At 41.0% G+C, this 15,409-nt stretch overlaps 1 protein-coding gene across 9 annotated transcripts in view; it reads left to right on the top strand.

Moving 5' to 3' along the window:
• Positions 1-9,459, top strand: part of EYA1 (EYA transcriptional coactivator and phosphatase 1) — a 211,890-nt gene extending 202,431 nt beyond the window's left edge. For all 9 annotated transcript variants that reach the window (XM_036338508.1, XM_036338516.1, XM_036338515.1 and 6 more), the window contains one exon: positions 7,444-9,459. In XM_036338508.1, coding sequence (XP_036194401.1) covers positions 7,444-7,524 — 81 coding nt within the window. In that variant the 3' untranslated portion in view covers positions 7,525-9,459. The remainder of the gene's footprint in view (positions 1-7,443) is intronic.
• The last annotated feature ends 5,950 nt before the right edge of the window (positions 9,460-15,409 follow it).

Genomic DNA, 15,409 nt, shown 5'->3' with positions numbered 1-15,409 from the left:
TTTTAATGATATTAATTCTTCCAGTCCGTGAGTACAAGATTCTCCTCCATTTTATATATGTATCATCTACACTTTCTTTCATCAATGTCTTACAGTTTTCAGAGTACAGGTCTTTCATTTCCTTGGTTAAATGTATTCTTAGCTACTTTTTTGATGTAATTGTAAATGGAATTATTTTCTCAATAGTTCATTCTTAATGTCTAGAAATACAACAGATTTCTGTATCCTATAAATTCACTGAATTCATTTATTTGTTCTAAGTATTTTTTGGAGTCTTTAGGGTTTTCAATATTTAGTACATTTTCATCAACAAACAATTTTTACTTCCTTTTTCCAATTTGGATGCCTTTTATCTCTTTTTCTTCTTGGATTGCTAGGGTTAGGACTTCCAATACCATCTTGAATAAAAGTAGCAAGGGTGAGTATCTTTGTCTTGTTTCTGATCTTAGATGAAAGCACAGATATGTTTATTTTGTAATGCAAATGGTAACTGTACACCTTTTTTCACATAATCTGTACTGGCAGTCATTCCCTATTAGTACCTGGAGCTCTGCATCTCTAACTCTCAAATTTGCTGCGCAGGTATTCTATTGTGCGGATGTGCTATAATTCGAGTCCCCTGTGGCTGAGCATTTAGGTGGTTTCCACCATTAACTCCTATAAACAGTTCTATAGTGAACAGTTTTCATTTAGTTTGTTCCTGGGCAAGTGTCTCTATGAGATAAATTCCAATACTTGGGCCAAAGATGATGTGTACTTAAGTTTAATTCAGAAAAATTCAGTTACATGCGAGTGTCCGTGCACCCAGGTTTTGTGTTGTTGGTTTTACATATAACCAGCAGGGATAAATGCAAAATACCAGGTGAGGAGGAAAGGTGGCATAAGGGAATTTGGGGAGCTGCGTGTGTAAGCAAGAGGGGCAGGAAGGATGTGTCATTCTTTTCCCATTGTTCAGGGAATATTTTTGTTTTAATGACCCCAAAACATGTTCTACTTTGTATACATATCACAGTTTCAGCTGTCATTTCTACTGAGATTTGTGATTAGCTCTGTTTTTAGTTCCAGGACCCTAGATACTTAGTGGCATTTAGGTATCCCATGCCTTCCCAGCTGAATACCAGCAAATGCATTCCCTAACCAGTTCACCCACTCATATTTTCCAGTGCTCTCTACCTCGTTCCTGTCATGTGAATTTTCTCTTCACTGTGTCTTCTATCCATTGTCCCAACTCCATTGCCACTGTCCTTCTTCCTAGTTTCTCTCCTGGCAGCCAGGCACCCTTCCCTGCTAGATATTCCAAGTACTTCTACCTGGAAAAATCTTTGTTAGTCTTTATCCTGAACACACCATCTCCTTAACCAACTTAGCCCGTTCTTCAAATTCAATGTAGACCCAACTTCCCCTTTCCAGCTTACAGCTGAGTTCTCCTCTCTCTGAGTCTATCATTTTACTTTTTTGTTTTGTTGAAATATAATTGACATATAGCACAGTATAAATTTAAGGTGAACAGCATAATTACTTGATAAACATATGAAATTACCATGATAAGTTTGTTAAAATCCATTACCTCATATACATTTTTTTAAAAGATATTTTTTCCTTGTGATGAGAACTCTTGGGAATCTGCTCTTGTAACTTTCAAGTGTTAACTATAGTCATCATGTTGTACATTACAACCTGAGTACTTAAATATCTTATAACTGGAAATTGGTATCTTTTGACCACCTTTATTCAACTCCCCTCCGGTAACCATAAACTTGATATCTTTTTCTCTGAGTTTGGGGTGGGGAGTGTTTTTTATTTTTTGTTTTCGTAAGATTCCACACATAAATTAGATAAAATAAGTCAGAGAACAAATATTGTGTCTAGCATAATGTCCTCAATGTCTATATTATCAAAAATAGCAGGATTTCCTTCATTATTATGGCTGGATAATATTTTATTGAATATGCATACCACATCTTCCTTATCCATTCATCCGTCAGTAGACTCTTAGGTTGTTTCCATGTTTTGGCTATTGTAAATAATGCTGCTAAGAATGTGAGGGTGCAAATATATCTTTTAACATAATGTTTTTATTTCCTTTGGATATATATACCCAGAGGTGGAATTGCTGGATCATGTGCTAGTTCTATTTTTAGCCTTTTGAGGAACCTCCAGACTGTTTTCCATTATGGCTATACCAACTTATATTTCCACCAAGAGTGCACAGGGTTGTTATTCTCTACATCCTCACAAACACTTGTTATTCCTTGTCTTTTTGATGATAGTTGTTCTAACAGGCATGAGGTAACAGCCAATTGTGGTTTTGATTTGCATTTCCTTGGTGAATAGTGATGTTAACACCTTTTCATGTACCTGTTGCCCATTTGCTAATTGGATTATTGAATTGTATGAGTTCGTTAAATATGTTGGATGTCAACCTTTTAACAAAAATGGTTTCTTCTAGATTTGTGGTTTCCAGTCTTACAGTTAAGTCTTTGATCCATTTCAAGTTATTTTTTGTCAGTGATGCAAGATGGGGGTCTAGTTTCATTCTTTTACATGCAAAATGCCAATTTTCCCAGCATCATTTACTGAAGATACTGTCTTTTCTCCATTTAGTATTCTTGGCTCGCTGGTCAAATATTAGTTGACCATATATGCATGGGTTTATTTCTGGACTCTCGATTCTATTTCATTGGTCTATGTGTTTTTCTTCATGCTAGTACCATAATATTTTGATAATCAGGGAGTGATGCCTCCCATTTTTTTTTCTCAGATTCACTTTGGCCATTCAGATCTTTTGTGGTTCCATATAAATTTTAGGATTTTTTTTTTCTATGTCTGTAAAATGCCGTTGGAATCTTGGTTGGTATTGCAGATGAATTTTGGTAGTATCAACATTTTAACAATATTAATTATTCCAATCCATGAACACAGGATACCTTTCCATTTATTTGTGTCTTTTATTTCTTTTATCAATAGTTCGAAGTTTTCAGTGTAGAGATCTTTCACTTCCTTGGTTAAATTTATTTCTAATATTTTATTGTTTTTGACACTGGTAAATGGGATCATTTTCTTTATTTCTTCAGATAATTTGTTATTAGTATGTATAAATGCTAGCATGTTTGTATCTGCAACTTTACTGAATTTATTGATTAGATCTAATAGGTTTTTGGTGGAGTCTTTAGGATTTTCTAAATGCTCTATAAATTTACGTCATTAAAAAGAGACAGTGTTACTTCTTCTTTTCCAATTCTGATGCCTTTTATTTCCTGCCTGATTGCTCTGGCTTGGTCATTTTGACCCTTAATCCTATACTACCTTACATTATAATGAAATAGTTTTAGTAGATATGGCTTGCCTGCTGGTTCTTGTCAATGAGGACATATATCATGTACATATTATATATTAATCATCTTCTGTAGCTATAGTACTTATATAGGTCATAGACTTTATTAAACGTAGAAACAACCCCGAGTCATTTTCCCTAAACCCTCATTTTACAGTTAAATAAACAACTTCCAAGGAAACTATGTCATAATTCAAAGCCACATGACTAAAGTCAGATTTGAGAGTATGGTATCATCTCCTCATTCTAGCACAGTGGTTCTCAACCTTCCTAACGCCGTGACCCTTTAATACAGTTCCTCATGTTGTGGTAACCCCCAACCATAAAATTATTTTCATTGCTACTTCATAACTGTAATTTTGCTACTGTTATGAATCGTAATGTAAATATCTGATGTGCTATATGTGTTTTCCAATGGTCATGACCCACAGATTGAGAACTGCTGTTCTAGCACCTCCTTCTCCCACCATGGCACTATATCTGACTTGGTATAAGAAATATTTGTTCCAGGCTAAACACTAGTGCAGAAAAAAATTATGTACCTTGGACCTCCTTGTCCTGGGAATCTCCTTTAGATCCATAAAATCTTCACATCAGTACGTGCCTAGTTAGGGGAAATAACATGAGTTTGAGCCCCTGAGATCAGTCATCTTCTTATCAGTCACGTTATAGTAAGTGTACATATTTTAGAGAGAGTGGAACACCTGATTATAGCTGAGATCATTACCTATCATGTTATGCAGCACTGCTGATAATGGAGCTGCTGTCCTCACGTTGGGAGTGTCCCCAGAGACGGCCTGTTCTCTTTCACATGCACCTAAGGTTTGCCACTTATCGTTGTAGAAACTTTTACACTTTTGCTCGAATGACCCTGTTACTACTGCACTGTGATGAGTTGTCTGTAACATACCACAGGCATATTGCATCATTTGAACATGTTTCAGGGTGCTGCTTGACATGCTCTACATAGGAAGACTACTGTCATTGAAATCCTGATGGCTTTAAACAAGGCAATGCAGGGATCTTTGCAGATAATCTCACCTTCCTTCCATAACATGTTTTTAATATGGTCTAAAAGTAAAACAGTTTAAATTAAATGTGCTCAAGGCTGACATTACCTCCTCAACCCATAAAGAAAAAACTCATAGCCATTGTCCAGGTCCTTTGTTTACTATGGAATTAAATGCTCAATTTATACATTAACCATGTACCAAAAATTAGCCGGGTTTTTTCAGTTCCCTTTTCAATTTCTTTGCCAATCATTGTGTTCTACATGACATGCTTCTGAGAGCACCAATAGCTTTCTAGTTTGTATTGTTGTCTGTGAGGAACAAGTCTAACTTCAGATAATTGGCATGCAAAATAATTTGACTGAACATGCTCTGGAAAACAGCATTCCACAAGTACTTTTATATGTATTTATAAAGACAGTTGCCCTGAAAATTTCTGGATGGCTCTCTGAAGCACCTTTAGCACTCTCTGTTACATCCTGGGACATAAGAGCAATAGAACTACTCTATAACTCCCATTATTCAGCTGCTCAGGGAATCTCTGACAAATTATACAAAAAGAAAAACAAGTTAATTATTAACTAAAAAGGAATATTAAAATAGATACCAAGTAGATGGTTAAATGTAAAAGAATACTGTGTACATTTGTGTACTTGCAGTTTTTTTCAATAACTAGTGAATGATTATCCTTAAAAGTGATGTATCAAAAATGGGCTTAGGTAGTAAAATGAACAGGATACTGAATGGTACCCACAGGCATACCTCAGAGATATTGCACATTCCGTTCCAGACCACTGCAATAAAGTTAGTATCTTGTCTCCAACTTGTGAAACATGCAACATCTGTGAAAAACAATAAAATGAGATATGCCTGTACTACTGCATATGCACCATTTTAAATATGAGTGGGTACACTGATGAAGGTTATCTGGGTAGTAGGAGCAGAGGTGATTTTCTTCATATAGTTCTACATTTTACAAATATTTTACAATATGCATGGATTTCTATTCTAATAAGAGAAAAATAAGGAAAGTTTTGAGTCAACATTTTTCAAACCCAATCCACGTATCATAGTCACTCAGATTTTTCAGTGTCCCTTACCAAACAGAGCATGGGAAGGAGTGTGTGTGTTTTTACTGCTGAATATAAAGGCCACAGACAATAGTTAGGAGGCATTATAGCATATAGGCCTCAGGTGTAGACCAGACCTTGTATGAATCTTGGGTTTACTCCTTACCAGCTGCTATTCACATCTCTCTGTTCCTTCCTTAAGCCTCCGCTTTTCATCAGTAAAGTAGTGATAATAGAGAGGCTTACATGGGAGAGTCTGTGACCAGTGCTAGGACCATGCCTGACACCATACTCAATAAATCGTAACTATAATTATCATTAATCAACTCCTTACCAGGGTTCAGGAGGCCTTGCGTCATTTGGCTCCCACAGCCAATCATGTCACTAACCATATATTTCTCTCTCGCATAGCCAGTATCCTAATAGTGAATTTCTCCTTTATCCTCTAACCCCCAGTACAAACAGCCATTAAAGAACTCTTCTTAGTAGTTGTCATTTCAGACCTTGCTCAGCTGTTACCTCCTCTTATCAGGTGTTTCCCAGTTCCCCTGGCAAAGGGGCTTGGCCCCTCCTATTCCTATTATAACACATAGGTGCACACTCATGATTAGTGTACATTTCTGCTACTCATCCACAGGCTGTGACAGGGTAGGCCAGGGGCATCGTCTACAGTGACAGCGGTTCTCAACCTGTGGGTCGCGAACAATGAAAATACATCCTGCATATCAGATATTTACATTACAATTCATAACAGTATCAACATTACAGTTATGAGGTAGCAATGAAAATAATTTTATGGTTGGGGGTCACCACAACATGAGGAACTGTATTAAAGGGTTGCGGCATTAGGAAGGTTGAGAACTGCTGGTACACCATGCCTGCAAATTCAAAACATTCATGAATGGATGAATGCAAAATAGTACAGCCTGTTTTTCTAGTCTAAGGTTTTCGATGGAGCATCCTAAAAATTTGAAAACAGATTTCTAGTACCTGATTCTGAACTATTCTGTTACAAAGGATAAAGATATAGAGTCAAGAAAGGTCTACATTTGATATTAGACTATGGTATATGCTTTTAGCAGATTACCAGGGAAAAGACATGTTAATAAGTAATTTAATAGTTTGCTTTCCCAGAATAAAACAGCTACCAAAACAGTGAGTAGTTTCCACTGTTCCCTACAGATAATCCCCCAAACCTCTCTGGCCCACTGTTTGCTTCCATGCCAAATTCTATTAGTCTGAATTTTTAAACAATTCCATAGAACCGTAACTGCAAAGTATACCCAGGCCTTCACATTATTTTTGTGCCAAAAAAAACAACCCAAATAGAATTTTGTCTCTTACTTAAGAAAAAGATTTTGCTGGTGTGTAAATACTTACTATATACCTTGAACAGTGAAAGTCTATAATATTGTGTCCATCCTAAATGGACGAAGTAACCTGTTTTGTTTTGTCTCTGGCTAATTCAGGTGTTTTACAAATATTACCATCATTTAAACCTAATTTTTAAATTGATGAAACAATTAGAAAAACAAAAAACACCTTTAAAAATGTTCTTTTAAGGTTTCCTCATGTGGTAAAGCCATTTTAAGGTCAATGCAAAGAATGCCTGATGGAAATAAATGAAAAAAAAAGTTGCTTCTTACATGAGTAAAATGAAGCTTTGTAAAATACTGCCCACTAAGGAAAACTTCTTAGACCTTCGGCATTAAATATCCACTGGATACATATTTCCCAAGGCAACGGTTTTTCACAAAGTTTCAGTCACAGCTACTGTTTTATCTACGTTTGAAATTTGTGTTCAAGTCACGGTGTAGATCTACTCAAGAAATTTCACATTTTAAAATGCAGTCCCAGTGTTCTTAGGGGAGCATTCAGTTTGGATTTTGGGCTTAAACAGCTGTGATGTTAAGATCTTAGCTGGCAGTGCGGTGGGGAGGAGCCCTAGAATGGACTGCAAAGGCAGGTTTCAGGGCTGGGGCTGGGGCTGGAGCCTGGTCTGTCCTCACCCGTGTCTGCCCTTCCCCAGCACGCCATGCCCTTCTGGAGGATCTCCAGCCACTCGGACCTCATGGCCCTCCATCACGCCTTGGAACTGGAGTACCTGTAACCGCCACATAGCACTTTGAAACCGCGTAACTGCCCTGTGACCAGGAATGAACGAACCCAGCAGGCCTGAGTCTATGTCGGTGCCGGACTAGCGAACGTACCCATTTCAGCGTGGTGACGCCCAGCTGCTGCCGGCCTTCACCTCTGCCCTCGTGGTAAATGAAGGCCCACGCACGTCTATTTCTTCAAACAGCTGTTGCCTCGAGTACTGTGAATCCAATGAAAAGAAGCCATGAGAATGTTCTAGTACAATGTAATGTGTCTTCGCCACATTAACTGCATGGTTAACTACATGGTTCAAACCTGTGAAGAAAGGACCTGCAGACGCCTGAGTCTTTAGCATCTTCAATGTGACATAAACAGCTTCTCCAATACAGCAACTTGATTGCACAATGAAGACGGAAATGTTTCCTGAACACCAGTGGGGGATGTTCTTACAAAGAAGGTTTACTTTTCGGTGTCTCATACCCAGGGTAATCTGCACACCTCTACTTATTTATGAACAGACTTTTTAAAAAACAGCTTTATTGAGGTATAATCCGAGTACCATTCAGTTCCCTCGAACAGACTTTGTGGGCATCCAGTAATTGAAGAGACTATGAATAGCCTAAGAAATAAGCGATTAAAGGCCTTGGCCTCATGACACAGCAAGGACTTTGAATTTTAGCACATTGCAAAGTAGTTTAAAGTATGTCTAATTTAAACGTATAATATGTACATCACTGAGACAATCATGTACAGAAAGAATTTTTGGTGTAAATTTGTAATAATGGATGATTCTTTTACATATTGTTTAGAAAATATTGAAAGGCAGCAATGCCTTGATAGAAGTATGAGGCAGTACATGCACAGATTCGTGTGCAGGGCCTTAGCAAAGTGTACTGGGTATAAATATGTAGATAATAGGTTTTTGTTTGTTTTTTTTAGATAATGTTGTCAAGACCAAAAGCATGGATGTCAAGTGTCAATAGGATTTCATTTTCCACATCTCCCCTCCCCCAATCAGTTCATTGTTTTGTGTGTGCTGTGAGGAAGGCCTTGGTAAAATAATACAGCAGTGTCTTTAATCGTTTGAATAAAAAATCCTCTTAGAACCTCACTTTTTCATTTTCAAAGACTAATGTATTATATGTAAGTACTCGGAAAAAATGATTATTCAAATGCTTCTTCCCACATAAAATATGTGGATGATAGATATATTTTATTAATGAAATGGTTCATGAATTGGAGACTAGCAAAGTTTTCATGTGCTTAGATGATCATGTCTGCATTTCCTTGTTTAGATAAAGGAGGACATCACCATACATCTGGAAATTAGCAAAACTTTGCATTACTGTCTACATTCATGTTCCCTCTGCTTTCCTACTCTCCACCCACCCTCCCAGGAAAGTTCATTGCTGGCAGTGGACGTGGCAGTCATCACCACCAAGAAATAATATTTCTTTTCACCTGTCTTACATATTACACAACAAATCTGGGAAATTAAAATTGTCATCTTTGTTGTACCATACAAAATGTTTCTCCAAAAGGGATTACTTTGAGCACTAGTTCCTTTTATCTATAAAGCCGTCTGTTGTCATGAAATTACTTTTTGGATGAATTTCCTTTAATATTATATTGGGTGGGGTAAACACCAGCTAAGACCCAAAGTAGCTAAAGAGCTACCCTCTCCCTTTCTTCATGTTGCTGCTAGAATTAGTCAGTTGAAAATTCTCCAAATTATTTAACAATTGTTTGGGGTTGTTTTTTGGTTGTTTGTTTTTTGCTTGGAGCAAACAGAATTTGACAGTTTTTCATCTTTTCATTTTATGTTTTTGTACTCCGCAGATTGAAAAGACAAAGTTTATCTCGGCCTTATTGTATAAAGGTGTGTTGTGTCCACAGTTGTGTACAGAATTCTTCTTCATTAATTTTGTGTTTAAATTAATAAAATTGATTTGTGAAGTACTGTAATCTCCTTGTTGTCAGTATTTTCTTCTGTATCTCCTGGTTACAAGAAATAGCAGGACCTGGTTGCATTGCAATGCTCATAGTCCAACAAAAGAAGTTGTATGAAGCAATTCTAGTAACGGCTTCATCAGACCCTGAGGAGACTAATCTGGAAGGGTCACAGCTGGTTCTTTGTTCGCCGTAAGAACAGATGAATGGAAAAGCTCTTTCCTTCCTCCAAAACTCTGTAAGCCAGACCCTCGCTCAAATGTATCTACCACAGAACAGAATTCAGCATTAAAGATCTTGAATGACAGAGCATAGATTTAGCCACGTATGCACCAGAGGGACAGCAATATAAAGCAGTTTTATCAAAAAGAATGCCCACAAGATATACTTCTCAAAGTTGGTCAGGTTACTCATGGACAGAGAGCTATAAACCAGCACAACTTGCTTCCTCCTGGGATTTCATCTTAGACACACAACATGCAAACACGTGAAAATCCAACATGCAGTTGTCTGAGCTATTTATCAGGCCCACGATGTACATTTTTCACACGCATGCAACAGGACAAGAGGCAGGCGTTATGAAGGGTCTGAGCATGCTCAGAACTCCTGAATATGAAAAATACTTGGAGAAAGTCTTTAAAGAGGCAAGAGTAGGCAGTGGAGGGATGTTTAGGTACTGGGTGAACAAAGTATGGAAATGGGCAAAATGGAGGACATACCCTCAAAAGATGAATTTTCTAAAGCACCATTTTTAACACGATATCTCCTGGCCAAAACGTTTAGGCTCCCTTTTGAGCATAGATTAGAGCCCTGATTTCTCTACCTGACATTCTAGAGTTGCCAAATACAGTCTACTTTTTTTCCTGACATTCTCTCACATTATTATTCTGAGCAACCCTTCAATGCACATTAACTGGGCCCTTTAATAAACCAAACAACCCATAAACCTTATCTCTGCTTAGAGCAGCAGTCCACTGGTTGGTGACTGCTGGCTTAGAGCACTCCCCATTGCCAGCAATGACTCTCCACCCTCAGACTACCCAAACCAGGTCAAGCTCCAGTGCCCTCCCCCTTGCAGAGCCTTCTTTTCCATCATGGCGCACGCACCATGTGAGTTCCTTCTCTTGAACTTCTCCCACCCACATCTAGAGTCTTACAGGCAAGTCCTATGATTCCTTGCAATAAAGACTCACGGGGGCCCCACCACGAGGGCATTGTCCTAGGAGCTGAAGGTAGCCGGTCCCTGATCCTGAGGATGGTGTTGGCATTGGACCAGGTGGGAATACACAAATGATTTAATGAATAAGACACATTCACTAGGAAACGCTCCTTATGGAAAATTAAAACAAGGGATATGGGTAAGTGACAGTGCATAAGCTTCCTTGGAGACGATGAACAGAGACCAGATGTTTGAACTGAGACAAAATGCTAAGAGGTAGGCGGCATCTAAAGTTCAGGGGCAGAGCATATAGGCGAAGGTCCTCGGGGGAAAATACGTCTATTTAGTGTGTGCTGGGAGTAAAATTCATGCCCATGGGACAAGAAGAGGTGACTTGGGAAAGGAATGGAGACTGGGAAAACCCTGAGGTCACAGTACGGCTTTGGGTGTTATTCCAAAGGGAATGGGAGGCCACCGAGGAGTTTCCTCAGGGCTGTTGGGTAAACAAGGGGCTATAGAAGGCAACAGAGGTGGGAAAACGAGCTATCAGTCCAGGCGAGCAATGGTCAGGTTCAGATTAGGATGGGTAAATGGAAATCTGAGTGACGGCGATGACAGGACTTGCTAATGGGTTGGATTGGGGGGCGGGGGGGAAGGCGGGAAGAGGTGAGACACTAGAAGAATGTGGACACTGCCAAAGGAAGGGCTCTCACTACCACTGTGAAATCGATAGTGTGGCCTAGTGGTTAAGAGCCTGGCTTGTGCAGGCAGACTGACTGGGTTCTGATCCCAGCTTCCCTGACTTAGCTAACCAAGTTATTTAACTTCTGTGCCCTCATTTCCTTATCTGTAAAACGGGCATAACAATATCTACATTAGGGCAATATTATGACAAAGTAAGTTAATACGTACACCGTGCTTGGGACTCTGCTTGGCATATTATTTTATATTGCCTATTATTGTGCTGGCTAAGTATTCACATACATTTTTTCTCCCCAACTAAAGACCCAGCTCCTTGACTGCACAGGCCACTTGTAAGCTCACTGCATTATTCTGTCCTAGCCCAGGAAACAAGATACAAAAGACAGTCTAGTTCAAGACCTCAAGGATAGGGGCAGTGGCAAAAAACCAAAGAATTAATTACAGCGATAAAACAAGCTTTAATGAGCATCACCAATGGGGCAGGCAGGAAAAACGCTTCCCTGAAGAGCTGATGTCTGAGCTGAGGCCTGAAGCTGAAGCCGGCTTTAGCAGAGTGGGAGGTGAGGAGAGCATGAGAGAGGCTTAGAGCGGGAAGGAGTGGAGCAGGGAAGATGAGAAAGACACCATGGGACGTGGGACTGGAACACGCAGAGCGTGGGGCGAGGGGCTTGCCAGCCATGGGGTAAGCACTTTAACTGTCTGTCCTAACTTCAGGCTCAATGAAATTATGCATTAGCTTGTATTATACATGAGCTTGTATGACACATGCTTTCATTATACATGAGCGTGACGCCCCACCCCACCTTGATGGAAGAAAGAGAAGAGGCTAGGAGCAGGCTCCTGCATCAGCACCCAGACTGACACCTTTCTACACTGAGTTTGACTTCAAATGTTAGGTCTGAGTACTGTCTAGTTCAGCCGTGGGCAAACTACGGCCTGCGGGCCGGATCCGGCCCGTTTGAAATGAATAAAACTAAAAAAAAAAAAAGACCTTACTCTTTTATGTAATGATGTTTACTTTGAATTTATATTAGTTCACACAACCACTCCATCCATGCTTTTGTTCCGGCCCTCCGGTCCAGTTTAAGAACCCATTGTGGCCCTCGAGTCAAAAAGTTTGCCCACCCCTGGTCTAGTTGAACCCCTTTCATTTTACACATTACAAAACTCGGGTTAAATGCTTTGCCCAAGAGGTCACACCAAATAAGTTCGAGTCAAGACCCCAACTGACTCTTGGGTACAACAGAGAATCACTGAGCGCTCAGGTCAGAGAAGCTGGGGTGGCCCCTGCTCTGTCACCACACACCAAGGTATTTGGCATCCTGTCCACCGTTAGCACAGACGCCCAGTGATGCCTGAGTGCTTTTTCTTTTAAACCTAAGCACCTCAATTCTGTCATCCTTCCAGAGCTTGGTTTAAAATGTATCTTCCAATCAGCATTTACAAATGTCAGACACACCTGCATTTTGCAACCACTTTTTAAGTCTGCTTTTCAAAACATCTGAATATGACATGGGCGTTTCCCAATTCCAAGGGATATAAAGGAGGCCATCGATTCAACAGAATGCAGAGACAATGCCACGGGTATTGTACGTTCATTTACTACAGACCTGGAAGAAATTCCAAGCCTCCAACATGTGCCCGCCCTATATGCAGCCACAAAAGCTGCGGCTGGAACAGTCCTGTCCACCCACTCAGGATAGTTTTTTGACAGCCCGAAGGAGAAACTTAGTAAAAGTTCTCCTTTCTTTCGGGTGTCTCTCAGCATGTTTCCGTTTCTCTCCGTTCTGTGCCATGATACAAACTGACAGGAGAACTTGTAGCCGAAGAAATGAAAGGGTTTGTAATTTAGGAAACCTTTGGCCCCACTGACTGAAAGCAGGTTGTTTGTAAAAAGGAAATCCTGACCTCAGCTAACCGGCAAACTCTGTCAGAAGCAATCGAAGGAAGCGAAGGAGAAAGAACAGCGCTGGGGATTTTTATTGGCAGCAGAAGAAAAACGGATGCTTTCGCGGGAAAAGCCCTTCCGAGAGCACTCTCCAGTGGAGGAACAGCATGCCCGGAGGCACTGAGGTATTGCCTGGTGGTTCTGCTCTGGTTTTGTGGGCTGGTGTGACTGGGGCACTTCGTTGCTTGGGACAATAGCTAGACTAAGAACCCTAAAAATGGATTCCCTCCAGACAGCTGAAATTGAAGTGCCCCTTCTCCCAGCACCCCTGACCTTTCCCATCTTCTATCCTGGCTTGCCTACAGCTCCAAGGCTCCCTGAGGACAGGGTAGACCAGGTGTGACAGGAGATGGGCGACCTAACATTTTCCTGTTGGTGCTATCACCCACTCACCATTCCTCCCTGCCTCCCTCTGGTGTCTGTTTGGCAGGACTCTGCAGTGACCTCTGGGTAACTCCATAAAAGAATGGAGGCCCTGACTTCCTTATGCCAGTGCTTCTCGGTTGGATGCCCACTGAAATCTCCCAGAAGCTTTGGAATATACCCCTGCTTGAGTCTCACTGTGGAGACTCTAATTTAATTTGGGTTGGATTTGAGCAGTCAAGGCAGAGAGCCATTGCTTTGTGCCAACCAGGTGTGAAAATGAACAAGGAAACATAATTTAAAATGGAGTCAAATAGTCCTACAGAGGGAGCTCTCACTCACTACCACTCACCTACACGTTACAGATTCCAAAAGGAAGAAGCTTACCCTTATATCTCTTGACAAGAAGAAACTTGCTTCGCTATTCCAGCAGAAGGAAGGAAGATTTTTCTCCTTGCCTAGCAACAGACCCAGCCAATGAGAAACTGTCATGATTCAGCCAATGAGAAGCCACTACACTTTGAACTTCAGGTTTCCTCCCATGGACATTTTGTTCACAACAGCCCTTTCCAACTCCTCCCTTTTCTCTATGCAAAAGTGTTCCTCTCCTTTGTTCTCCAGAGTTGCCTACAGCTTTGTCATAGTTTGCTTGTCCTAAATTGCAATTCTCTGCTATCCTATCTAATAAAGAGGTAATATGCAAATTAACCCTCACAACCTCACAAGATGGCTGCCTACAACTAGGCTGTCAGGGGGGTTAGTGAGGGACGACCAAACGAATAAACAGCAGGCTGCATGGGGCAACCAGGCCGGCAGAGGGGCCATTTGGGGTGACCAGGCCAGCAGGGGGGGCAGTTGGGGACAACCAGGCCGGCGGGGGGGGGGGGGGCAGTTGGGGGCGATTAGGCTGGCGGGGGGGGGAGGGGCAGTGAGTGGCGACTAGACCGGCAGGGGGGACAGTAAGGGGCGACCAGGCAGGCAGGCAAGTGAGCGATTAGGAGCCAGCGGTCCAGGATTGTGAGAGGGATGTCTGACTGCCAGGGATGACTGGCAGTCGGACATTCCCCCAGGGGTCCCCGATTGGAGAGGGTGCAGGCAGGGCTGAGGAGGATACCCTCCCCCTCTCCCCACCCAGCCCCATTCACGAACTTCATGCACTGGGTCTCTAGTTCCCAAATAAAGTAATTTTGCTGGTAGACAACTGGCTATTTTCATTTTTTAGGGTCAACAAAGGCATGTGAGAAACACCTCCATCTAGTCACTGGCCAGCAGGGCTGGGCAACTCATGAAGTGTGCATTCCATTCCGTGGCCTTTCTTTTTCTAATCCATTCTAATTTCCAGTGGCCATGTTTATGCCCCTGAAATCCTGTGACCCAACTCAATTCCATTCAATCATCTAGGGTGTAACTACTATGAGTGGAGAATTCCGCCCTGTGTCAGAGGTGTCCCCAGGACTGGCCACCCAATGGGGAAACAGATATGTGATCAAAGACAAATTGGGATGAGGTCCTGACAAATTACAAGGACACCTACAATCTAGGGGGGCAAAAGTCACAAAGAATTTTAACTAATGATGGAAACCCAGAGGGTACAGCAATCAATGCTGGCTGGGAAAACAAACAGAAGTCTCATTGAAGGGGTGACAGTTTCATTGGCCTATATGAAATAAAATAAGAATAAGATGCTTATAGGCTCCTGAACCTCATCATCCCACAATTTAATGAGAGAGAAACGTAGAGTAACTGGAGACTGGGACAATGGGAGAGCTGGCTGCA

Source organism: Myotis myotis, unplaced genomic scaffold, assembly GCF_014108235.1.
Source record: "Myotis myotis isolate mMyoMyo1 unplaced genomic scaffold, mMyoMyo1.p scaffold_m19_p_16, whole genome shotgun sequence".
Classification (NCBI taxonomy): domain Eukaryota; kingdom Metazoa; phylum Chordata; class Mammalia; order Chiroptera; family Vespertilionidae; genus Myotis; species Myotis myotis.
This window is presented reverse-complemented; position numbering and strand designations above follow the sequence as displayed.